Source organism: Podarcis vaucheri, assembly GCF_965113315.1.
Source record: "Podarcis vaucheri genome assembly, chromosome: 7".
NCBI classification, from domain to species: Eukaryota; Metazoa; Chordata; class Lepidosauria; order Squamata; family Lacertidae; genus Podarcis; species Podarcis vaucheri.
The window spans coordinates 21,336,411-21,362,585 of record NC_138765.1 but is presented as its reverse complement, the minus strand read 5'-3'; the positions used below and the strand labels follow the sequence as shown (position 1 = coordinate 21,362,585).

Here is a 26,175-nt window from a genome sequence, read left to right as displayed (position 1 = left end):
GCTGTGTTTTTCATTTGTTTTTTGAAAAATAGCAGCTGTCATGGCACACCGTAACTTATTTAACGTTCTGCATTCTCGGGCTGAGATCCGCCTTCTCCACCAGCTCTTACCTGTATCAGGAAGGAAGACACATTTGGGGCCCATTGCAGCTTCCCCTCCACACATGGCAAGTAGCAGCTTTGAGAAGTGGGGGGCAGTTTTTCATCAGATTAACACAGCCCTTCTTATGGCCTTGATTCCGATCGGAAGATCTCTGGTTCGAATCCATGCAATGGGTTGAGCTCCTGTTGCTCTGTCCTAGCTCCTGCCAACCTAGCAGTTTAAAGGCATACCAGTGCAAGTAGATAAATAGGTACCACCGTGGTGGGAAGGTAAACAGTGTTTCCATGAGCTCTGGCACTTGTCACGGTGTTCCATTGCACCAGAAGTAGTCATGCAGGCCACGTGACCCGGAAAGCTGTCTTTCAGACAAACGCCAGCTCCCTCACCTGAAAGCGAGATGAGCGCCGCAACCTTTGACTGGACTTAACTATCCAGGGGTCCTTTACCTTTTCTACCTGATCCTAATCAGCCCCTCCCAAAGCCGCCATTTTAAAAGGCATCGTAAGTGCAACTCCACATTTAATACAAAGGATTGTTTCCAACATTAGGCCCACTGGGATTAATTAACATGAGAAATTTGTGCCCATTAATTTCTATGAGTGCACTCCACATAGAACTTAGCTAGCTACAACCTGGTGTGTAGCTTATTCCTTAGTTTTAGAGAATTATTATTATTATTATTATTATTATTATTATTATTATTATTATTATTATTTTATTAATGTCCCGCCCATCTGGCTGGGTTTCCCCAGCCACTCTGGGCAGCTCCCAACAGAGGACTAAAAACAGAATATAACACATTAAAGACATTAAAAACTTCCCTAAACAGGGCTGCCTTCAGATGTCTTCTAAAAGTCAGATAGTTGTTTATTTCCTTGACATCTGATGGGAGGGCATTCCACAGGGCGGGTGCCACTACCAAGAAGGCCTTCTGCCTGGTTCCCTGTAACCTCATTTCTTGCAGGAGTGGAAGATCAGTAAAAAAAAGGGGGGGTAGAGCTCAGCTCTTTTAGAGCCCAATTCCTGCCACTTATGCAGCAAGCTCAGAATTGCGGATCCCAAGACAGCTTGGAATCATAGACTTATAGAGTTGGGAAGGACCCTGAGGATCATCTAAGTCTAACCCCCTGGGATATGCATTTGTCCCACACAGGGAATCGAACCTGCAACCTTGGCGTTATCGGCACCATGCTCTAACCCACTGAGCTACCCAGTGGTGAGATGGAACTTTTGAGCCTGTTAGGGTACCAACAAACAAAACAAAGCAAGCGAGTCTAGTTAGAAAAAACAACCCACGTTTATTGATTGGTCAAAGTTTGCTCCATGCTTGGATGAGAGACACGGAGATGTGGATGGTACAGCAAGGAGAAGCTGTGAGCAGCGCCCCCTGGGGGGAGTGGAGTGTATGCCACAAAAGCAAGCCCTCCCTCGCTCCTTTTTATTCCTTCGGCTGGCCCTATCCTTGGCTTCACAGGTGGCCCAACACCACCACCCCACCCAAAAAAAGCGTCCTGGTTTCTAGCACTGGGGCAGATTGGCTCTTGGGTAGAATCCCCGTCCCCCTTGTGGCTATCGTGGTCATTGGACTTCTTTTTTTCTCACAGCGTAGCGGGAGGCACAGAAAGCAAAGCAGCAGCAGCTATGGGGGGGTTAATATGCCCAGAAGCAAGGGGGCATTGCTGGGGGGGCGTGGTGTGGCATGGGGGGGTGTTTCCCAGAGGGTGGCAGCAGGCAGCGTTATTGCAGTTTAAAGGGACCCTGTTTTGGGGGTTACGGGAACCAGCCCCCAGCGGGGTGGGTGTCAGCTGAAATAGACAGGCAGAGGGACTTTGCTACCTCATGGCCTGTGTAGCTCCCCCAACCCCGCCCAGGTGCCCGCCCCCGTCATGCAATGGAAGCGCAAGAGCTAACTGGTTATAAAATTGCCCCTCCCTTGTCGAGGATAGAACGGAGAGCCCCTCCCCCTCCCGGGCAGTCGGTGCCAAGGTGCCAAGGTCTCAGGAGAAATGTTCCTGGGCGCAGTTCATCCCCCTGCCAGTCGGGAGCAGCAGAGATTGGCGAGGGCACCTACACACCACCGGCTGGAGCTGGAAGAGAGAAGAAGAAGGAGGGGAGAGGGAGAGTTTGAGAGAAGAGTGGCAGTGGCCATGGCAAGATGGAGAGAAGCGAATCCTAGCATTCGGGAGCCCTGGCAAACAATGTCTCCCTGTAGGCTTCCCAGCTGCTGCAGGAATCGTGCTCTCCGTTGCCATGGCGTCACCATAGAGTCCTCAGCATCCCCTCCGACGTCAGCAAACTCCATGGTAACGGAAGGTGGGCGGGAGGTTACCTCAGGTGTGGGAGCTTCAAGCCGCCCTCCCTCTCGCAATTTCCTCAATGCCTCCGTAAGGCGAAGGTGAAGGGGGCAGAGAAGCAGGCACCTTCGCATGTACACAAACTCAGATCGGCGGGAAGGGGGCTGTTTTCGAAACACCCTGGGCAGTTTGAGGCGGTAGCTGTTCTTATGGGGGTCCGACCGCATCCTGGCAAATCCAGCTTGCACCATTGAAATGGATTCGGCCCTCTTTTGCAACAGGGCCCATTCCCCCCCCCTAAAATATTTATTTTTATTAATTTATTTTTGCAGTAAGGAAAGGGATGCGCTGGAAACTGAGGTAATGGCTGCTTTTGAAGCAACGTTGTCTAACCTCTCTGGGAAGAAATCAGAATGGATGTCTAATAAACGTGACCTCTCTTATGGGTAAAATATGGCGGTTCAGGTGGACCCCTGGCAGTGGAGGCTGGTCTGTTAGGGCATACGTATGAGGCACTGCCCTGACAACCTCAGTCTGCCCCTCAGACAGCCCCCTTCTGCCTGCCTTGGCACCCAGTCCGGGGTGCAGGGAAGGGCTCTGGCTGTCAGCTTCCTCCCCCTTAGTCTCACATACCCGTCAACTGTCCTGGAAAAAAACAGGACATCCCTTTTCTTTTTACAAGAGGCCCAGATGGCCATCATGATCTCACCCTATTTCAGGCTGTACCATTTTTGGGCATGGTGCACAGAAATTTGCATTTCAAAGCACCCCAAAACTCATGTTTTTGGGTGCTGTGCCGGAAAACAGTGCTTTGGAAGGGGGGCTGCAATCTCATGCAGGTCACGTGACTCGCTCGAGACCCAGAAGATGACGTCCCAGATTCGGGCCATGCCGTGCGGGAAGTGTTGCATTTGTAGAACTCAACAAGGAAGAGGATGAGGATAAAACGAGAATTAGTTGGCTTCGCTTGTCATTGGCTCTGGCTTCACCTATTGGTGTCTCTGGCGCCCCCTACTGTTGGCCTCCGTACTGCCTACCCTACCAGTCCCAATGCACCAGCCACCACTGACCCCTGGTCTGCTTTTAAGTCGATTGAAAATAGAAAGAGAGAGGTTGTGTTGCCTTCTAAGTTTGCACAAGGCTACACACACAAACAGGCCCATGAGATACCACTTGCCCTGTGCCTCCCTCCCTCCCAAGGCCACGCCACACTTACTAGGAGTCTTGCCCGGTGCCCTGGGGTCCGACAGGCTGCAGAGATGAAGACACAGAAAAGGGAACAAGTGAATAGGGATGAAGGGCAAACGTTTGAGGAGGAGGAAGGTCAGGTGGGGGGTGTTGCAGAGTTCAGCTCAGGGATGAAGACAAGAGAGAAGGTGGTCAGGAAGCACCTACCTGGGGTCAGATTTTTTGCACTTGAACTTTTTACCTGCAGAAGGAGGGGAAAAGAGAGAGCAAAGTATGAGTGGAAGGGAAGGGCTGGGAGGCTGCAACAACGATCCTGTCTTGCTATCTGGTGGGACGAAGTGTCATTCATAAATAAATTAAAATACTACTGGGGCCTGTAACAAAACGTTGCAGCGTAACCTCACCCTCTTATTCAGGGCTGCTGCCAAGCTGGAAAAGGAGCCATGTAGTGCTGTTCAGAGATCTCAGCATGAGGATAGCATGGTCTAGAGTGGAGGAAAGGACCCCCCTTCTCAAAACACACGGTAGACCCACTGGCCTCAGCTGTACTTTGTAGTGAAATGTGGCTCAGATTTAGGACTGGAGCATTCAGATGAGCTGAACTTGGGCATTTTGTAGCTCTATAGTGAAAGGTGGGTGAGTGTCTTGATAATTAGAAAGGGGAAGGGCACCCTTTTTCACTCCTGAAAGATCTGTGCATAATGTAGGCAAACTAGCTTGTTAACTTTACAGCATGCATCTACCCCCCCTCCCACCATCTATCACCTTGTCTAGATAAAACTAATAGGGGCTTTAGCAAGGCAATTAACTCTTCTCTCATTATCCCAGTTTCCTTCCTTCTTCCACCGCTGCCACTCTTTCGACTGCCACCTCAATATTCAACACAGTCCTGAAAGGTCACACAGGTCCTTAACAGGCTGCTATTAAAAAGTATTTTCCTTTTCATATTTTGTTTGTTTATGAAAAGATTACTGCTGTGTCATAAAATATAAGGTTATTGCTCGACAATAAAACTTAAAACGCTATTTAAATACAGTACAAAATAATCATTAAGGTGATTGGCTAATCAATAATGTTTTTAGTGGCTGCAAAGGCCTGTCAGCCTAAAACGGTCTTCCTCAATCACTGCTGGAGGAGAAACTAAATGACTGACATCTAGCTAAGGCCAGTCGGGGGTCTGTAACTAACAGAGCTCCTCTGGATGGCCTCAGTGACAAATGTATATATACACCTTCCACATATACCTAGGGAGATCCCTTGGTTAACCCTTTCCCTTCCAATGAAACCCCCCTGAAGCTGCTATTTGCCCTGGAAGTTGAGAAGTCACTGCTCCAGGCCCATCGCATGCAGCTGTATCTTGCATTTCTGTATCTCACAATGGATAAGGTTATCTATGCTCTGGGATGAAAATAATAAGCAGAATTCTTTGTATTCGTGTCCCGAAAGCAGGCTTCCCATAGGCAAATGGTTGGCCATTGTGAGAACAGTATGTTGGACCTTTGGTCTGACCCAGCAAAGCTCTTCTTATGTTGCTATGTATAAGCACGATGCAGTATATGACTAAATTATGTTACATTCTTTTATCTACCTATCATGTGTGCCCCACCCTTCTTCCATGAAGCTTAGAGTATTGCTGGGGATTCACCACACAACAACAACAACAACCCTGTGAGTTATGTTAAGCTGAGGGAAAGGCCATGACAAGGACCAACACCATTGTTCAGTGGAACAGCTCATGCCTTGATGACTGAAGGTCCCAACATTCAATCTCCAGCATATCTACTTTAAAAGATCAAGTAACAGGAGATGGGAAAGACATCTCCATGAGTTTCAGGAGAGCTGCTTCCAACCAAGGGAGACAACCCTGGACTGGAATGCATAGGAGTCTTGACTTGATATAAAATACCTTCCCATGATTGGTCCAAAATCAACCAATGAGCTTTGTGGCTGAAGAGGGATATGGATGTTGGTCAAAGTTCAACATGCTAGCCACTGCATCACTGTGGCATCTCATTTATGTTGCTTCTACTAGTCACTGGAGGGGATGAGCAGAGAGCTATTGTGGGCTCCTAATCCCCTGGCACCTCTGGCATCAAAAGTTTCCTGAGATGTTACTTCTAGAACCTTGTAGACAGGAAGGAAGGAAGGAAGGCTAGATTCTTCAGTAGCTGCTGATTCCTTTGGCTGATACAGGTATCTGCATTTGGGTAGTTTGTCGGCAGAATGGGGCAGATATTGGACCCAAGTAAAATATCAGAACTGGGAGCTGAGGGAACCAGACAGGGAGGCCAGTGTAGGAGCCAAGAGAGGCATAAAGGAAGCATACATCAATAAAAAAAGAAGTGACTCACTCAGTGCTATCAAGATTCCCAGCACAAACATGACGATGGCCAAGACCAGTCCCACTGTGCGCAGCGTATCATAGTCTGGAAGGGTAATGGAGCTGGTCAGAATGTACAATGTTCATGGTCACCCAAGCACCCAAACCAAGATGCCTTAGATGCTGTATCTGCCACCCAAAGACATGCCCCGCCTCTCCCTGTAAAACCCAGGCACCACCACCCTTGCACCCCAACATCTTAACATCCCCACCTAGAGTTGGAAGGGACTCCCAAGGGGCAGCCAACTCCCTACAATATCTCTTCCTTCTCGTGTGGGGCAAAAGGATCTCCAGGTAAATTCTTCTCAGAGCAGATCCCATTGAGAATAGTGGACCCAAGTTAGCCATGCTCAGTAATTTCAGTGGGTCTACTTTGGGTATGACACAACCCTCACACCCAGCGACTGTGCTGCATTTTACAACATTACTCACCATAGGTGAAGGGGTCCATGTGGCTGCTGTTATCTGGGGAGAAAACAGAGAGTGAGAGTACAGTGAGCAACCAGGCCTATTGTGCATTTCATTTGATTGTCTGGTAAATCATTGTCTTGGGTAATGTCATACTCAATAGGGTTCACTAAAAACAATGGCTTAAATAAATGTTGTGTAGTTCATTCCTGCATCCACTATGTGGATAGTGTCATTATACTCATTAGTCACTAGGTGGCGCTGGGCTTAGTTGTGCCTGGGTATTGCCATGCATTTCCTGTTGCTGTCCTGTTCTTATTTAAGAGAGATGCTAAAAGTTATTGCCTATCTTCTTCTAAGCATCCTCTAAGCCTTCTACATTTCTCAGTTTAGGGAACACAATCTGGTGAATCTGAAGTCACTGGTTCCCTTCAAACCGTTTGACACAGGATGTGCCATGAAGTGAGTCTAGCAGTGACCAGGACACTGAGTTGGAGGCTACAGCATCACTGCCCAAGGAGCTGCACCAGGTTCCTGGCTGGTGCTTAAGAAGGTGCTGAAACCCAAAGCTACCAGGCAGGAGCCCACATAAGAAGAGACCTGCTGGGTCAGGCCAAAGGCCCATTTAGTCCAACATCCTGTTCTCACAGTGGCCAGCCAGATGCCTGTGGAAGCCCCCAAGCAGGATATGAATGTAATAATAATAATAATAATAATAATAATAATAATAATACATTTTATTTATATCCCGCCCTCCCCAGCCGAAGCCGGGTTCAGGGCGGCTAACAACAATCAAATAATCAAACAATCAAATAATCCAACATTCTAAAAACATTTCATTATAAAAATTAATTAAAATCAAATTAATGCCAACCATTAAGCAAAATTCTGTGCAGGTTGCCAGAGGAGGAAGTCAGGCTGCGCCCTGACCAAAGGCCTGGTGGAACAACTCTGTCTTGCAGGCCCTGCGGAAAGATGTCAGGTCCCGCAGGGCCCTAGTCTCTTGTGACAGAGCGTTCCACCAGATTGGGGCCGCAGCCGAGAAAGCCCTGGCTCTAGTTGAGGCCAGCCTAACCTCTCTGAGGCCTGGGACCTTGAGGATGTTATTATTTGCAGACCGTAGGTTCCTCTGTGGGGCACACCAGGAGAGGCGGTCCCGTAGGTACGATGGTCCTAGGCCATATAGGGCTTTAAAGGTAGCCCCCTCCTCACTTGTGATTCCCAGCATGCTGCCTCCAGCACTAAAGCCAAAACATAGCCAGAATGTCTAGTAGATAGTGATGGCCTCACCATCCATGAATTTGTCTAACCCTCTTTGAAAACCATCAAGCTTGGTGGTCATCGCTACATCTAAATCAGGTGTCGTAGAACCAGAACTAGGATTCTCAAGAGCAATTTGCCCTGAGCTTGAGGAACAAACTGACTCCCACACTACCTCACCCTAGTTCAGGGCTTGGGAACATTTTTCAGGCCAAAGGTCTCATTGCCTTCCAGGCCAGTGGTAGGAGGGGCCAGAGGCAAACGTGGGTGGAGCCATGAATGTACATGTTACCTTGGTATAGCAGACTACCTCCTATATGCACATGCACACACTCTTCTCTTTCATCCAGGCAAGAAAGAGGCAGGATCAGAGTTTAAGGACAAATTCCAGACAGGCAAAAGCATCCAAGGAAGGTGCAAAGTAGGGCTGGTGAAGGGTGTGTCCTGGAGAGAGGGTGTGGCATGGGGAGAATCCCAAGGACCAGAGAAAGAGGCTTGGAGGAGTGCATTTGCTCCTTTGGCCAGAGGTGCCCCACCCCTGGTGGAGTGGACTGGAGAAAGAAGGAGTGGACTGGAGAAAGAAGCTCAAAGGGCCCCTTCCACACCTTGTCACTGGGAGCTCTCCTTGGTGCTGTTAGAGCAAATTGCTTCCTAGGAGCTCTCCCTGGTGGTGTTAACAACTAACCTGCTTGACTGCCTTGTGTAGATCAAGACAGGATTCGAGCGTGGCATGAGTGGGTTCAAACAGGATTGCCAGGCATCGTTCTTCTAACTTCCTAAGATCTAAAGCAATGAGTGATGATATAATAGCTGGGGTTTTGACCATGGTCCTCCGCTCACTAAGCTCTTCTACCCTACCTGTTATTCAGCAAAGCTGTAAGTTGTCCTTGATGCAGGAAGTGGGAAAGGAAGGGAGGTAGTGGGACCAATGGGCAGTGGGTTGAGAGGTACAGCGACTGGAGCTGCTTTCAACCTTTTAAAGATAACAGGTATGAATTGACACCTATCACTTGCTTCCAGGCCAGGATGGGATTTCTGCCATTGTAGAATGAGGAACACATTTTTTCTAAGAATTGACCATTAAGTGCCTGCCTCTGCATGTATATATAGCAACTCTGGTTGGGAGTGTTTTGCTTCTGATCCCAAGATGTTTTGATACCTGATTGGAAAATTCAAATGGTGTCCCCTCCCCATGGTAAAAAAAAAATGTGAATAGCTGGCGGTTTGACATCCTTTAGTATTGCCTACAATTTGAGGCAACTGCCTTAATCTTCCTAATTTTATTTATTTGTGTTTATTTCCTTATAATGATGTATTGTGTTTCTTCCGTTATTGAACCCAAGGCGTCACCCTTCCAGAAATGGACCAGACTTGGACCTGTCTAGCTTCAGTAAGGCAGTGCTCCCACGTTCCTTCAGACTATATCATGGCATCTAATGGAAGGGCAGGCCCTAGTTCTCCAAACAGTGGTCTTGGACCACATTGGGTAGCATCTTTTAACAATGCAGTTCTGGATGCTGCCTCTGAGCTGGGAATGTGGTTCTGGTCTTGTGCATTCCCCCAAAAGGTGTGCAATTGGAGGGAAATAAATCTTGCAAAAGAGTACCTTTTTCTGGAGTGGTACAGAAAGCGTTTTGCTTGTTGTGCAAGTGGTCCCGTGAAGAAGGAAAAGATGGGAGTCGAACAGTACTGCAACCTGCCATCTAATCTAATCACACTTTCAGTGGATCATGAAGGCCCTTATAGGTTCCTGCCCTTTGGTGTTCTGGGTATGCAGAGCTTATACACTCAAACCAGTTTCTAAACCTCTATAGTGGCTGAAGTTCCCGACTAAGGAACTCTGTGAAATCTTGTTCTGGTGAAGGGTCTGGTCTCTCTTAATGCAAACTTCCCAGTACCTTCCAAAAATGCCAGTTCCCATGATCCTTCAGAAGAGACTTAGAGAGTAAAACCAGTTTCAAATTGGTTTTAATTTTGCAGTGTAGACGTGCCCTGATAATGATTCAAACAGTACTGTCAAGACAGGACAGAGTGACACTGACTCATCAGGGAGTCTGGGGTGCTTACAGGCAATGGTGGATTCTTTTAACTCGGTGGCAGGGCACCTGCATTGAATGCAGAAGGCTGCAGGTTCAATCCCTGGTATCGCCAGTTAAAAGGATTTACCAGCAGGTGATGGGGGAGACCTCTCTGCCTGTGAGGAACATCGTTGACAGCTCCTTGCAACTCGAAATATTGCCACGTTTCTGACTTATGGTGGAGTGGATCACATTCCACATAGAGGGCAAATCTAAGCTGCCCCAGCGATTGGCCACAGAGGCCATTTTCAGAATGCCAGGGCCATAGAACAAGGAACACCATCAAGAGTGACTGTGGGCGCATACAGAGTGCCTTTCCCTCACCAGTAACTAATCACACACAGCCATCCATCTAGGCTTCAGTGAAAGAGGTTCTAGGCTAGAGGTTATGACTTCAAACACATTTCCAGCGAACATGACATCCCACAGGTGTTTGGCCAACAGAGGTCTAGACACATCACATTGAGACGGTCTTCATTCTCCTCACCACCAATGGTGTCTTGGCCGCTTGATATAATTTCAGCCATATTTTCAGGAAAGGCAGATAAATGCAGATCTCCCATATTCTCCAGCTTCTTGTAACCCGTACATGAGCCAAACACCCCTCAACTTGAGAAAATCCTTGGGAAGACGGTGTGGTGCAATGGTTAGAGTGTTGGGCTAGGATCTGGGAAATTGGGATTCAAAGCCCTATTCAGCCATGAAGCTCCCTGGGTGAGCTTTAGCGAGTCACTGTCTCTCAGCCCAGGCTACCTCACAGGGCTGTTGTGAGGATGGAACAGGGAGGGGAAAGAAGCACTTAGGCAATCTTGAGCTCCTTCGAGGAAAAAGTGGGATAAATTAATACATTTTTTTAAAAAAATCATCTGCATAGCCAAAGATAACCCAGCTACACAAATATACACACCTGCCCACTCTGACATTTCTTCCACCTTTTTGTAAAGGTCACTCACCTCACACACAGAATGACATTTGACCACACACCCCCCGAAAAAAACCCTCCCCAATTCTCTGCACCATCAACCTCTCCCTCTATCCATCCCTTTTGGTGCAATACCTGATATGCCCCAGATTTCCAAATGGAGCTTCTATGTCTTTTAGGAGCAACACAAAAAGAGAAAATACCAGCTGCTGCAACTTCTCCCGATATATATTTATACTTCAGGCAGCAGGCAGCTTTCTCTGCTACGGCTGGAAGTGACGTTAAAATCGAGAGTTAACAAGACACACGCACACCGGTTTTCACTTGCTCCCTTCTCCCATTCTCAAAAGTGCCCCCTCCCACTGCCCCCTAAGTCAAATCGCCACCTATGCCCCTCCTCTAAGATCAGATCTCGGCTCCATCATTCTGGGTTATTGGGAGCAAAGGCCTGCTTCAAGTGCCCCTACCTCTTATTAAACAAACCCACCCTACCCTTCCCGGTCACCTGCATAAGGGATTCCTTCTCTCTCCCCCCCTCTCCCCCCCCCCCGCCCAAACCTATCTGCAGAATATAGGTAGGGAGAGGGCTCCAAAGTGCTTGATGCAAGATTGAGGGCGGTTGCTGCTGCAGCGCAGGGACTGCGGATGAATAATGCAAACTCCAATGCAGGGGATGGGGAGTTGCCATGGAGACAGGACACCGCATAGCCGGGCGCAGTGTCTTAATCCGCTGCCAGGGCTAGGAGGGGGCAGCTGAGGAGACAGGATGCTCGCTTGGGGAGCCACGCAGCTGGCGCCTTGCCAGCTGTCGACAAGAAACTTTCCTGGCTGGGGCTCCTCCTGCTCCCCACCACGAAACAAGCACCCCTCGTTTTTTAAACTCACAAGAGCCCTGCCAGTGGAGGGCTGGCGAATGAAAACGACCACCGTGTCCTCAGTTCCCCTCTTGCGCTCCCAAGAGTCCCATCTCTCACCCTTCCTGCTTCCCTCTGCCCCTCCTGTAGCCCCTGCGGCCTGTCCAGGAATCCAGGGGGCCAGACAGGAGGCTGGCGTGTGGGTCAAGCTCCCCCACCGCTGAGTCAGCAGGTTTCCCAGAAAGTTCTGGAAGCAGGCCAGGGAAACACCCTGCAGACAACAATAACCAGGGCAGCCGCAGAGATAAAGGGAGAGGCGTTTCCCAGAGATGCTTATTAAATGGAGAAGCATTTCTTTCTCTCTCTCTCCTTCTCCCCACAGCACCTCCTGCCACAATCAGGCCGTGGATGTCCTTGCCTGCCCACCAAAATCAAAGCAGCCTATGAGGCTGGTGCTCTGCAGTGCTGAAGATGCCTAGGAATTCTGTTTAAAGTGCTGACCCTGTTCAGAATTTGGGATTCGAGGTTGGAAGGTGGAGGTGGGGTGTTTGTGGCTCCAGGCCAGCCCCTCAGAAGTCCTTGAAGTAAAACAGCATTTCTTTGGCTGGCAGATTCTTGCTGGGCAGGGGTCCAGGATAATGCCGGTGGTAGGTTAAGGACTGTGAGCGTTTGGAAAGGTACTTCTGCATCTGAAAACTGCCTGAGGCAGGAACTCTTAATAGGCAACAATATCTGCTCTGATACGATAAGCATTAGTGGTGTGTTGACCAGAAGTAGTTTCATTCTGGGCTAGACGGCTCCAGTAATTAAGTCACAGAGCCTGTTCTCAGAATGCCAGAGCTCAGCCCTAGAAACACAATTAAGATCAGTGGCCCTAAGCATGTGCAGAGTGCCTTTCCCTCATCAGTGACTCAGCCTGCCATCTAGGCTTAAGTAGAAGAGTTCCAAGTTGGCAGGGCCGTGGTATGATTTCAGACACTATTTGCACACTACAAATGTAAACTGAGCAGTAAATAATGTAGCTTCCCCAAAGGGTTCTGGAAATTGCAGTTTTGTGAGAGTGCAAAGAACCCTCTTTTTGGAGGCCCCAAGGTGTCTTCACATTATGGTTCCAGAGTTATTGGTTGGTAATCATGACAGTTAAGCAGGCTTGAAACCGTGTAGTCCATATTTTAGTCTGGCCCCTCTTTAAAAATTAAGCTCTGGTCACAAGTCTATCCTGTGCATGGGAACTAGCTTTGGGTGGTGATGATGAGTCTTATTATTGTTGCTATTGCAAATACTGTTTAAAGGTTCATTGTAGATCAGAAGCAAATGTTGCAGAGGACTTTAGTCTCCAGCAGATTCTAATCTGAATTTGTTTATAAAACCTGCCCATCAGAATGTTTTTCACTACACCCAGCTATGGAGACTGTTGGATACTTAGTTTTTAAGGTGCAGAGATGTTGACTTTAGCAAGAATACTTAATATTGCCTTAAAACTCACCTACAAAAATTAGTTCATGTTCTTTTAAATATCATAATCATTTGAATTTCAGAAGCAAAACTGGATTGTCTGAACTTTTTTTAAAAATCAAATCTGAATATGGAGGTGTTAATGAATTCCAAATTTGTGTGAATTTCGTTTCACCTGTTACTCTAGTGCGAAGTCGTCAATGGGCTCAGAGGGTGGTCCTAGACAACTATGGTTTAACTTGACTTCTCCATCTCTGAAATGGAAGTAATAAAGCAGGAGCCTACAGGCTTCTTATGAGGCTCAGTGAGATAAGGACTGTAAAATACTTCAAATGAGAAGTAATACATTAATTATGAGTCACCAATATTATTCTGCAAAGTAGTATCTCCTTAAAATTGTGGATAGGCAGGCAAGAGCTTTGATGGAGGAACTGTCTCATTTATCATGGTATGAGCAAGACAGCCAGTTGTTACTGGATAGGTTCTGGAGAGGATCAGCTATGGAACAGATTTGGGGAGATTGGGCTCTAGGTGCATAGGAGGACTCAAGCTTCAAGGTGACACAGAACTCTTCAGCGGGCAAATCGAAGAGTTCTGTCACAAATTTTAAAACTTGCACACTTGTCCAATAGGTCCCTCTATTTGTCAGGAGCCTTTCAGCAAACAAGGGAGCTTTTCACCTCAAATAATTCTCCATTGGGCACAAATAGCAACCACTTCTCATGAATATGCAAACATCCAGCACTACACATAAGTGACAGCTCTTAGGTTTCTCTGCTGGTGAAAAATAGCAGCAGAAATATCAGAGGAAGTCTCTGTTGGTGTCACAAGACATGTCCTCATGATCAACTACCACAGATTTCTGAAATCCTTAATATCCTTTAAACCACTCTGTTTGACTACAAAATCAAGGTGGCTGAGAATGCCCTCCCCCCACCCGATTCAAATTATGTGTTCAGTGGCTATTGACGGCCGCAGAAACAAACCTAGCAGTTCAGCCCTACACATTCCAAGCCTATAATCAGAAATAAACCCCACTGAGTTCAACTCCCAGGTAAGTGGCCCAGGACTGCAGCCTAAATATTTCCACATTCAGTAACTTGGGTTAAAAACCAACAATACATGTGATTCTGTGAATAATACCCCAAGAGAGTATCCCCTAAGGAGGTTAGTGCACCCGTGGGTATCTGAATTCACATGGAATTTACTTCCTACCTGTTTTCCCTAGTAAATCTGAGGCCCTTTTTCGTGTACTTCCTCTATGAGAGGTTATGAGGCTGGCAACAACACAAGAATTGGCCTTTTCTGCAGCGGCTCCCCGTTTGTGGCATGCTCTCCCCAGGGAGGTTCATGAGGCATCTTCATTATATATATTTTAAGGCACCAGCCTTTAAAATGTGTTTGTGCGAGGTGGGGTTATTAATAATGATGATGATGATGACGACGATTATATTATTTATACCCCACCCATCTGGCTAAGTTATTTTGTTGCTTCTGTTTTAACTATTTCTTTGTGCTTGTATTGTTATCTTGTGAGCTGCCCTGAGATCTTTTGATGAAGGGAAGTATATCAATCAATCAATCAATCAAATAAATGAATGAATGAATAAGTGGGTAAATCTATGGCTGTACGGTTTTGCAGGCTATCCAAACTTGGCAAGGGAAGCTTCCTCCTAGAGGCTGAGAGAGGAAAGGCTTTCTCAAACGTTACACAAGTGATTTTCAAAGGATAGGTAGCCTGGGAATGCAAGAGTTCCAAAAGGGGATACAGTATTTATTTAACTCACTAGTTTGGGGTGGGGAATGGGGAGAGGACTTTACCAATGGACAAACAGCAACCACACTTCTAGCAGGGCATACATGGAAAATGCAAACAGATGTGCAGGTAAGTAACAAACAGCCAGTGCTCACATTCGGGAATCTGGTAGGTGCTTATCACAAGCCATTTAGGGACTACTGTGCCTGGTACATTTGTTTTAGCCCTGAGCAAATTGCTGTAAGCATACACCTAAACATCTAAAGAATGAATGCAACCAGGGCTGGATTTAGGTTTGATGACGCCCTGAGCTACTGAAGGTAATGGGGCCCTTTATATGTCCAGCTGTCCTTTGTCAACAACAAATTGTCGCTGTTTCTTGTGTTGAATATATGCTATATGGTGATTTATGGACCTAATAAGTATCTAAAGCCATTTGCACATAACAAAATATGTATTTTATCAAAGTAATTGATATAGAAATGAGCAAACCAGTGATATTTTAGGGAGCAGGCTAGCAGGCGGGGCCCATTACTTACATCATAGGAGCCTACACAACACAAAACACTGTTGCAGTATCTAGGTTTTATTTTATTTGTTTTTTATCTTATATTTTGGAAATGTACAGTGGTGCCTCGCAAGACGAAAAGAATCCATTCTGTGATTCTCTTCGTCTAGCGGTTTTTTCGTCTTGCGAAGCAAGCCCATTGACAGATTAGAGGATTAGCGCTATTAGTGGCTTTTAGCGGCTTATCAGCTTATCAGATCAGCTGATAAGCGGCTTAGAAAAAGTGGGGGAGGAAAAAACCCCCACAGGAACTCACAAGACATTTTCGTCTTGCAAAGCAAGCCCATAGGAGATTCGTTTTGCGAAGCACCTCCAAAACGGAAAACTCTTTCGTCTAGTGAGTTTTCCGTCTTGCAAGGCATTCGTCTTGCGGGGCACCACTGTACATCCAGTTTTTTTTCCTTTAAATTTTTTGGGGGCCCCCAAGAGAGTGGGGCCCTAAGCTATAGCTTGTTTAGCATATACATAAATCCAGCACTGAATGCAGCAAACTTTTCCATCATACAAGCATGCTTGGCAAGGAGCTGCGATTGTCTGGCTCTCCCTGTTGACTGCTGCGGAGTACACAGACTTAAGTTTGCCACTGCAAATGGCCCTGAGCAGCTGAGTTACTAAGCAGGCGCATAACCTTCTGTGGCTGGGATCAATGCATGTAGCAAACAATAACCTTTCCTGACTCCCTCCAACTTCCCAGCCTGCGTGCAGGAAAGCACATCACCTTGGCCTGGGCAGAGAGGGCAGTTCCATCACAACGAGGAGGAGGGGAACTGTTGCAGACTGCTGGATGCATGCATGCATGCACGAACACACACAAAAGCACACCCTGTACGCTCGCCTTCCCTAGTAAACAGACGTACACCTTTCCTAGAACGCCTGCAGACTGGCGGCTGGTCCAAAAGTCCCTCCCAAGCAATGCCTTATTCACCACAGGGTCACATTTCCAGAGTGTATTACAACCACACTTCAAGCAGGGGAGATGGTCACACACATTTTGAGCATTATGTGTAATAGAGGCTTGTTCCCTTGCTTCATTACTGGCAAACATCCTATTTATGAAACCGCAGGTACCCTGGTTGTTGGATCGCATGGAGGAGGGGAACATAGGAAGCTGCCTTCTACAGAGTGAGGCCACTGGTCTGTCTAGCTCAGTATTCTCTACACCAGGGGTCAGCAACCTTTTTCAGCTTGGGGCTGGTCCACTGTCCCTCAATCCTTATGGGGGGACCGGACTATATTTTTGGGGGGGAAATGAAAGAATTCCTATGCCCCATAAATGACCCAGAGATTCATTTTAAATAAAAGCACACATTCTACTCGTGTAAAAACACGCTGATTCCCGGACCATCCTTGGGCCAGATTGAGAAGGCAATTGGGCTGCATCCAGCCCACGGGCCTCAGGTTGCCTACGCCTGGTCTATACTGACTGGCAGCAGCTCTCCAGGACTTCAAGCAGGGAGTCTCTTCTACCTGGAAATGCTGGGGACTGAACCTGGGACCTCCTGCATTTGAAGCAGATCTACCACTTAGACACAGTCCTTCCCCAAGGGCTACAGAGACCCTCCAGCAACAATCTACACATTCTAAGTTAGCTATATGCACATGCCCCCCCCCCATGTTAAATGAATGTATGGAGAAGGAGAGATATTGTGCTCTTGACCCCACCAGCCTGTCACCCCAACGGCTGAGCATTCAACATCACTACGAACCGCGCATGTCCACAGCTGCAACAGCCTTAACAGCTACAAACTGGATCAAGCGAATGAAAAGAGCTTAGATTTGATTAGGAAGCCAGATAACACTCAGCATAAACCATAATTTAATACTTAAAACACAGTCCGTAAAATATTCCAGAATCACTATTCACATTTGCAGGGGGGGGGAGGAATGTATATACAGGGGGTTGTTGTTTTTTGCAGAGGATGGAAGTAACTATTCCCCATAGACTCTGCCTACTGCATTGATCCAGTTGCAAGCCTTAAGACCAATAAAACAAGATACGTACTGGTAACATTTTCTTGTTTTAAAACCAAGAGGATTGGTAATGAAAAGAATCAGGGAAGGGAGTCCTAAAACTGGAGAACCAGAAATCCAGGCATATTGTCCAAAAATAGGAGAGAGTCTGTCCCCCTTAGCCTTTTCGACGGCCATTTCAGCTTCTGTTTTTAGAAATCTATTGAGGGGGTATGATTTAGCTGAAATTGGAGGAAGTCAGCAGTGGGGCTTGTAGGTTTCCTTAAGGGTACTCCAACCCTATACAACATTTAGAAGACACCTGAAGGCAGCCCTGTATAGGGAGGTTGTGAAGGTTTAATGTTTTATTATATTTTTCTATGTGTTGGAAGCTGCCCGGCGTGGCTGGGGCAACCCAGAAAATATTTGTTGTTATTATTATTATTACTACCCCCTACTCAATTGAGTAGAAGAACCTTATGCATGTACACACACAGCACATGTAATACCATATGTGTGACCACTAGGTGACAGCATGGCTGGCAGACATATGGAGTGTTTGGTGTGGGGTGTTCGATGGGGAGGTGGAATGTATTCATGCCCCTATTGTCAATTGTTGTCTCATCCTTAGCACCTAACTCCTATGTATGTTTACCTGCCAATTGCCTTCCTGATTCCTCATGGGAACTAGGAACATCCATCACTACCAGGCCCCAAATGTACGGGACAAACTAGATACCATGGCCATGTACTCAAGTGCACAGAATCGCAGATCTCACCCTCTTGCAAACACCCACTCAATACAACATACACACCCAGGAGAAAATGCCATTCATGCACACACACAAAACTAGCAGATGGTACAGCATACACACACAATCACACCATCTGCACCTAGCCTGAAACTTCACACACACAATGATAACATGGCATTCATAGAATCAGGTCAAGCATTCACCCTAACACACCCAGGACAACCTCATTTATACAAATAAGCCAAGAGGATACAGCATCTGTTTTTGCTCCTGTCTACAATCGCATCCTAACCGAGACAACTTTTATATAGAGGAGATACTCCATTTAAATGAGCTATCCAGGCACATTAATGTAATAGATGTAAATTTGGGAGAGTGAGATGTCAAGAAGGCCGTGTCTCTTCAGACTTCATGCCAAACCATGGTTTGCACCAGCCATCGTTTAGATCCCCAACCAGCTTGTGTTTTCAAACGTACAGCAGGCAAACCGTGGTTCAGAGTGGCTCGCTTGCGTTCCTTTTTCTGTCTGCTCAGCACTCTCTATTCTGGGTGTACCAGCCCTTGGAGGTGGAACAGCAACTGTAACTGCAATTCATCCATTCAGATGCCACGCCAAGCTACAGTTACTGCAAATCGTAGTTTGAAAACCCATTACAAACCATGGTTTCTGATTCTGGTCCACGCAACACAGTTTCTCTGTGTGGGTTTCACGGGAAACTATGGCAAAGGTTCTCTAACCACGGTTTGGCATTGTGTCCGAAGAAGTGATTCTTAGCGTGTGTGGCTGGAGGGGCCAAAGTTCAGGCAGGGAGCCAATGCTTTGCATTCAGAAGGTACTGAGTTCGGATTCCAATATTACCAGTTAAAAAGGGTCAGACAGTGGGGCAGGGGACCCTCTGAGATCTTTGAGATCTGCTGCTGGTCAGTTTACTGGACTGGGTGGGCAAACAGTCTGACATGATACGATGTGAGTGATAGATGTGAGTGATATCATCTACAACAATTTCTGCAAAGAATCAATCTCTCACTCACTCACTCACTCACTCACAGACACACACACACACACTCCTCTGCACCACAAGCAACTCTCAACACTGTCGAAGCCGGGAAAAGTAAACAGGGCATGTGCACTGTGTACGCAGCACACAAGCACAACTGACTGGGCATTCAGAGCTCTGCACAAACTCTCCCTCTCCCACCCCGCTGCCAACCCTCGCCATCAAAACAACCGCAGCATCCCTGCTTCTGCAAAGTTGCACATTCCACCCAAGCATCCAACCCCCTTGATGCACAGAGGCTGCCGCCGCTGCCGCTGGGCAGCATCCTGGTCCTCCCCGTGCTGTCAGTCAAACAGCAGCTGCAGAAGCTGATGACTTCAGGCTTCCCAGGACTGCAGTGAGCTGGGCAACATGCTATGTGACTGCAAACACACACACACACAGAGCCCACACATTTAGCCCCTGCAGCGACTCCTCCCGGGGGAATTCTGGGGGGGGGGAGAGAAGAGGAGGGGAGGCGAGGAAGCAAGCAAGCAAGCAAGCAGGAAGGCAACAGCTTCACACCTGCCTCTGCAGTCTCCAGTTAAGCAACAGCCACACATTGAGAAATGCCAGGGCAAAAGGTGCTCGCTCGCACACGGAGCACCTGCCGGCTCACAACAAATTGCCAACAGCCCCAGCCAAGGTTTCCTGGGGATGGTGCTGCAGCCCCCGCGGAACCGTCTCCCCATCGCAGCTGCTCCCCGGTGCCTCAAAGTTGCAGAAGCACAAGCGCTGCCGCCCCACTCCACCCCGCAACACACACACACACACACACACACAAATCTCCTCCTCCCTCCTGATGTAAGGAATTGCAGGGAAAGGCGGGAGCGGGGCAGTTCAGTGCAGCCAGGGTTAGCGCAGTTCTTTCGTCTGCTCCGGGTTTCGTCTGCTCCGGATTCCCGGCTCCTTCAAAGGAAACCTGCCGGTTCGTTTTTGCCCGGGGAAGCGAGTTTCGTTTGAACCAAGCGGGGCTTCCTTTTTTGCACGCGCAAAGGAGTGGGTTTTGTGCGGGGTCTCCCATCAGCGCCCCACTCCTCCAATTTCCTCTCTGCTTCTGGAAGGAAGCGGGTGGCTAAAACTCGGGCTACCTCAAAACATAGTAATGTGGCGGGCAAATACCTAAACTACCCCCCGACCCAGAAAACTCATTGCCTCTGATTTCCAAGAAGGCTTCCTCCTGCCCCGCAATATCTACTCTTGGGCAAAGCGGGGGGCTGGACTAGATGAGCTTGTGGGGTGCCCCGCTCGGAAGCCCCCCTCACCCAGTCCTTGCCCCGTCTCCCCCGGAGGTGGGAGGGGGGCGAATCTCACCATGCAGGGGCGTCGGGGGGGTAGCCATGGTGGTGGTGGTGGTCGATGCGGTGACGCAGCTGCTCCTCTTCGCGGGTCCGATCCGTAGCCAAGAGCGAATGCGGCACAGCCCAGCTGGGAGGGAGAAGCGCTAAGACTGGCGTGAAGATGCGGGGCTGGCGGGTGTTTTTCCCCCTCTCTTCCTCCCCCCCCTCGTTCCACGTGGGGAGGGAGGGGCCAGTGGAAAGTGAGAGGAGGATCGAGGAAGGAGGAGGTGGAAACCTCAGACCTTGGACTTGCTTCTTACCGCCCCACGCGCTCCATCCCAGGACCCTTAGGAAAGAGAACCCAGGAATCCTGCATGTGGTTCACATACACACACACACAAGTTCCCAGCTCCCAAAATCACACCTCCTCTTCTTCCCTCACCCCCAGACAAGATGTAGTGGCAGTGGCGTAGCGGGGGGGGGTGCAGGGGGGGGCCGGCCGCACCGGGCGCAACATCTGGGGGTTAGGGTTAGGGGGCGCAAATCCACGGGTTAGGGGGCCCAAATCCACGGGTTAGGGGGCGCAAATTACTTGCCTTGCCCCGGGTGCTGACAACCCACGCTACGCCACTGTGTAGTGGTAGCCACTGGTTTAAAGGGTTTGAGTGGTGGGGGGGGGGATAACTTTTTTAAAGCCTTTATTCGTTTAATGGATATGCCACTTTCCCCCAGTGTCCAAAGCAGTTCACAAGAAACATCAGCTACTTTTTATTTGTGATTTTTTTAAAAAAAAAAACCTTCAAAAATGAACAGGCGCAACTGAAAACAAGTACTTAAGGCCAAGTCAATAAATCAAATTTAATATTAGGATGAAATAATACAAGCAAATGCAAGGTCAACGCTAACAGGGGAAAAGAACGCAATTCTCCATTCCCATATCCAGGTACATCAACAGCACAAAAGGTGTGAGAGCCGGCAGGGTGTGTCGGTGGAGGAAGATTGGAAGAAATTTAAAGACTATTTACAGAAACATTGTAAAATTAATGAATGTTAGAATGATGTTGGAATGAATCTAGGTGATTTTAGCAAAAATGTATCAAAGATTTAAGAAAAATAGACTGTTAATTGGTGAAAAGAGGGAAAGTAAATTTATATCAAGATCAAGATAAATTTTCAGGATAAAAATTTTGAAGAGAGGGAAAGGATTTGCTGAAATGGATAATTGACTTAGAATACAAAAAAGGGAGGTGTGAGGAGGTCAGGGAAACAAGCAAATGAAAGATAAGCTATGGGAAGGTGTGATTTGTTTTTTTCTCTTTTTTCTTTTGTTTTTAATTGTCTCTATTTTTTATTTTTTATTGTGATGTGTTGGTTTTGTTATTGTTCAATTTGGTGTTTTTTCTTTTGTCTTTTTGTAAACTTAAAACTTTAATAAATACTATTTTAAAAAGAGAGAGAGAGAGAGAGAGACGGCAGGGTGTGACTGGTGCTGTTTTTTTTAATGCTGTGATGCTTCCAGCTGGACTGAAAGGAAGCAAAGTGGACTGGTAGTGTTAAACAGCAGGGTGGCTGGAGGCCCAGCGCTCTCCTTTTCTCACATTGCGGCAGCATGAAAGGGGAAGGGGTCCGCAAGAGAGAAAGAAGAAAAGAAGGTGCTGCAGGATCAGGCCAGAGGCCCATCTAGTTCAGCATCCTGTTCTCACTGTGGTCAACCAGATGCCCATATGAAGTCCACAAGCTGGACCTGAATGCAACAGCACCTCTTGCCTCCAGTGTGGTGCAGTGGTTAAGAGCGGTAGACTCGTAATCTGAGGAACCGGGTTCGATTCCCCGCTCCTCCACATGCAGCTGCTGGGTGACCTTGGGCAAGTCACACTTCTCTGAAGTCTCTCAGCCTCCCTCACCTCACAGAGTGTTTGTTGTGGGGGAGGAAGGGAAAGGAGATGGTTAGCTTTGAGACTCCTTTGGGTAGTGATAAAGCGGGATATCAAATCCAAACTACTACTACTACTACTATTCTTCTTCTTCTTCTTCTTCTTCTTCTTCTTCTTCTTCTTCTTCTTCTTCTTCTCCGCCTCCTCCTCCTCCTCCTGCAATTGCTGGTATCCAGTTCTGAATTCCGGATGTCAGCCCTTAATAGTCTTAACTTCCATGAATTTAGTTCTTCCTTCAAGCCATCCAAGCCAGTGTCCATCACCACTTCTTGTGGCATCAAATTCCAAATTTTAACTCTATGCGGTGTGAATAAATACTTTCTTTTGTCTGTTCCAAATCATCCAACATTCAACTTCATTGGACGGCCCCAAGTTCTGTCATTATAATCCACTTTCTCCACACGGTGCCTGATTTTGTAGACTTCTATCATGGCTTTCTCTGAGAGCAAAGTCTATACTGGATTGGTGAGGCAAATCTGGACAGTGGAAAGTCTTACCTCCATGAAGAAGGAGGCCAATAAGAGAAGCTTGAGACAAGGGCTGGGAGAGTCAGGAGAATCCAGGTCTTGCACACGCTGTGGAGAGCCAGAAAGGAAGCAATATTATGAGAGAGGTGCAAAGGCAGGCAGAGATAGAGGCAGGCCTATTTCAGTGTTATGTGCAAATATTCTGGAAGCAAATAACATGGAAAGGAGCACCCAACTTGTGCTATATCGTGCTATATTTATGGAAGTGTCTTTTATGTTGTGTGGAGGCTAAACTGTAACAGAGAATTAACAGGGAAACAGCAGCAAAATGGAATAACCTGCTATGTGAATGCAGCCAGAGTCTGATCTTTATTTATTACCCTGATTCGTTTGCAGAGAGATTGCACACCTTCCTTTCTCATTCAATCATCCCACCCTTTTCAAGGTGTTTCCATGTCACTTTCCAACCTGCAGAAGGTCCATTGAAAAGAAGAGAAAGAAGCTGATTTATTTCTCCAAGGCAACAGAGTGCTTTAATCCACTTTTAACTGCGCAAACCTAATGTTCTGGTCTGACAGTCTGGAGGCGCCCTGCAGCTAAAGAGCCTGCAGGGCTTGGGAAAATTAAAACCCTGTTGCGGTTGGTGGCTTCCATTGGTGGTTTTTGCAGGATAGCACAAAGCTGTAGACTAGAGTGGGGGGAAGGTCTATGCTATGAGCAGCAAGATCCAGCTCTCTGTGATCACAAGGGCAGGGGGGGAGAGAGAGAGAGAAAAAAAATCACTCTCTCAAAGGAAACAAAGTCAGGATGATTAGAACCAGCAGCAAAAGAAAGGGCTTCTTTAACAGAGAACATAACTAGCTTAGAGAACGAGGGGTCGCATGACTACAATGTGATGGGCACTGGCTGCAGTGGAGTACTTAGGTATTTTTAGTCTCTGGGCTTGATGGGCTTTATGGGAAGAAGACATCTTTTTGAAGTAGTGGTGGTGATGTTGCTTCATTCCTTCCCAAATGTAGCAAACCAGCCCTTTGGCGATAGAATCGTAGGGTCGAAAGGGACCATGAGGGTCATCTAGTCCAACCCTCTGCAACACAGGAATCTTTTGCCCAGCATGGGGCTGAAACCCATGACCCTGAGATTAAGAGTCTCGTGCTCTACTGTCTGAACTATCCCAGATTAATGGAGTTGGGGTGTCTTCCTCCTCATTCTGCTGGACATCTGGCTGAAAGTCCTGCCCTGATGGTACCTTTGCTATAGCGCAACTTATTTTTAAAGGGGGTTGGCCAAATGGATGGAGGATAGACCAGTGGGAGATGGTCCATCAAGACAACTGGGGCACTGCCATCAACAACCTCTGCCTTCCTTCCTACTGACAACCAGTCCTCAGTCTCAGCACTTGTAGAAAACAACAGAAAAGAGCAGGGGACAGTGGTACCTTGTATTACAATATTACAGTATTACAGTACCTTGTATTACAGTACCTTGGTACCTTGTACCTTGGTACCTTGTATTACAGTATTACAGTAATACAGTATTACAGTGGTACCTTGGTTCTCAAACTTAATCCATTACAGAAGTCCGTTCCAAAACCAAAGCTCTCCAAAACCAAGGCGCACTTTTCCATAGAAAGTAATGCAAAACAGATTAATCCGCTCCAGACTTTTAAAAACAACCCCTAAAACAGCAATTTAACATGAATTTTACTATCTAACAAGACCATTGACCCATAAAATGAAAGCAATAAACAATGTACTATACTATAAAATAAATAAGACAGTATAGTCTTTTTTTTACCTGCACTGATGTTAGTCATTGTGGGGGGGGGGGGGGCTTTATCCATTTCCGCAGTCGCACAATCAATCAATCAGTAGCTGAATTGGGTTCCACACAGTCACAAAAACAAATTAACCGAAAAAGCCTCAAAAACAAAAACGCGAAATAAATAGCAAAAACAAAAGCGCCAAACTTAATCCATTCTGGAAGTCCATTTGACTTCTGAAATCTACGAAAACCAAAGCGCAGCTTTGAAGGTGCCTGGCAAACAATAGCTGACAGCCACACCGGACATTCGGCTTCTGAAAAACGTTCGGAAACCGGAACACTTACTTCTGGGTTTTCGGCATTTGAGAACCAAGGCGTTTGAGTACCAAGGCATTTGAGAACTAAGTTACCACTGTAATCCTTTGGCTCTGCCTATCAGCTGGCTCTGGCTCCACCTACTGTTGGCTTCCTGCTTTCCACCCTGCCAGTCACAATGAGCACCAGCTACTACTGGGGTAGACCTAGTCAAACACCTCTCCCCACCCTCTCGCTCCCCTTTGAAGTGGTACCATTCAGGATTCCATAACCTCGGTCTACTTAGGGGTGGGGGAAAATATATTTTTCAGCCAGGAAGCCACATGCCCTCATTCAGGGCATATTCCAGTGGTAGGCAGGGGGGCAGGTGCAGAGGGAAAAAGTGGTCTAAGCAACAGATGCTAGTGACAAAAGCAGTAGCTTACATTGCAGCCTTGCTAAAGCCAGGGGTTAGGAAAATAGGAAGATGCCTTATATGGAGTCCAAGCAGGGGACCAGAACATTTGGACTCAAACCCCCATCATCTGCATCCAGCATGGCCAATTTTTAAAAATGTATTTATTAAATTTCTATACCACCCTCCCTCCGAGGATCACAGGGCAGTTTGCAATATAAAAACACAAAAATGCATAACATAGCAAGAAAGCTGTAGCCCGGAAACATCTGCAGGGCCACACGTTCCCCATTGATGCCCCAATGCATATATAAGTCCAGGGGGTTCAGCAGAGCCTGCTGCTATTATTACAGTGTGGTGTAGTGGTTAAGAGCGGTAGTCACGTAATCTGGGTAACCGGGTTCGCGTCTCCGCTCCTCCACATGCAGCTGCTGGGTGACCTTGGGCCAGTCACGCTTCTGTGAAGTCTCTCAGCCCCACTCACCTCACAGAGTGTTTGTTGTGGGGGAGGAAGGGAAAGGAGAATGTTAGCCGCTTTGAGACTCCTGAAGGGGAGTGAAAGGCGGGATATCAAATCCAAACTCTTCTTCTTCTTCTGCTATTATTATTATTATTATTATTATTATTATTATTATTATTATTATTAAAATTTGCATACCGCCCTATACCCACAGGTCTCAGGGTGTTTACAGCATAAAACCACAATATAAAAACACAAAATACATAATAAGAATAAAAACAAAAACCACCCAATTACCCCACTCCCAAATACGTGTTGCAGTTCTCCTTGCTTTCATTGTACTATATCAACTTTTGAGATGCAGGTGTCGAAATCAAATGCCAATTCATCAGATATTTTTATTTGTTGTTTATTATGTTTATTTACTGTTTATATAGCACCACCAATGTGTACAAGTGCTTTAAAGAGGAACAGCATGACAGGCCCCCGCCCTGAGGGGCTTACATTTGGAAAAAACAACTTGGCTTTCTGGCTGCTAAGTCTTTTTACCTCTT

The 26,175-nt window shown here is 47.1% G+C and overlaps 1 protein-coding gene and 1 long non-coding RNA gene across 3 annotated transcripts; both read right to left on the bottom strand.

Annotated features, from left to right (window-relative positions):
• Positions 1–1,377: 1,377 nt before the first annotated feature.
• Positions 1,378–20,510, bottom strand: LOC309537673 (FXYD domain-containing ion transport regulator 7-like). 2 transcript variants are annotated; one of them, XM_082232567.1, is made up of 6 exons: positions 20,322–20,510; positions 6,397–6,429; positions 5,936–6,010; positions 3,792–3,825; positions 3,613–3,647; positions 1,378–2,189 (listed from the first exon to the last, which is right to left on the bottom strand). In XM_082232567.1, the coding sequence occupies exons 1-6, from the start codon at positions 20,347–20,349 to the stop codon at positions 2,170–2,172; spliced, it is 225 nt and encodes a 74-aa protein (XP_082088693.1). In that variant the 5' UTR covers positions 20,350–20,510; the 3' UTR covers positions 1,378–2,169. The 2 variants fall into 2 exon arrangements, with proteins under 2 accessions (XP_082088693.1, XP_082088692.1); XM_082232566.1 differs by lacking the exon at positions 20,322–20,510 and adding an exon at positions 11,607–13,027.
• Positions 20,511–22,667: 2,157 nt separating this feature from the next.
• LOC309537912 lies at positions 22,668–24,109 on the bottom strand. The gene is made up of 3 exons (XR_014222062.1): positions 23,247–24,109; positions 23,069–23,156; positions 22,668–22,796 (listed from the first exon to the last, which is right to left on the bottom strand). It is a non-coding gene; the product is annotated as an uncharacterized lncRNA (long non-coding RNA).
• Between the last annotated feature and the right edge of the window lie 2,066 nt (positions 24,110–26,175).

Coding starts and splice junctions, on each gene's coding strand:
- LOC309537673 (XM_082232566.1), bottom strand. CDS start 11,838: ATGCTTCTCCATTTAATAAGCATCTCTGGGAAACGCCTCTCCCTTTAT. Junction 6,430..11,606: donor GGCAGAGGGAAGCAGGAAGG/GTGAGAGATGGG, acceptor TTTTCTCCCCAG/ATAACAGCAGCCACATGGAC. Junction 3,826..5,935: donor GGGAATCTTGATAGCACTGA/GTGAGTCACTTC, acceptor CTCCTTCTGCAG/GTAAAAAGTTCAAGTGCAAA.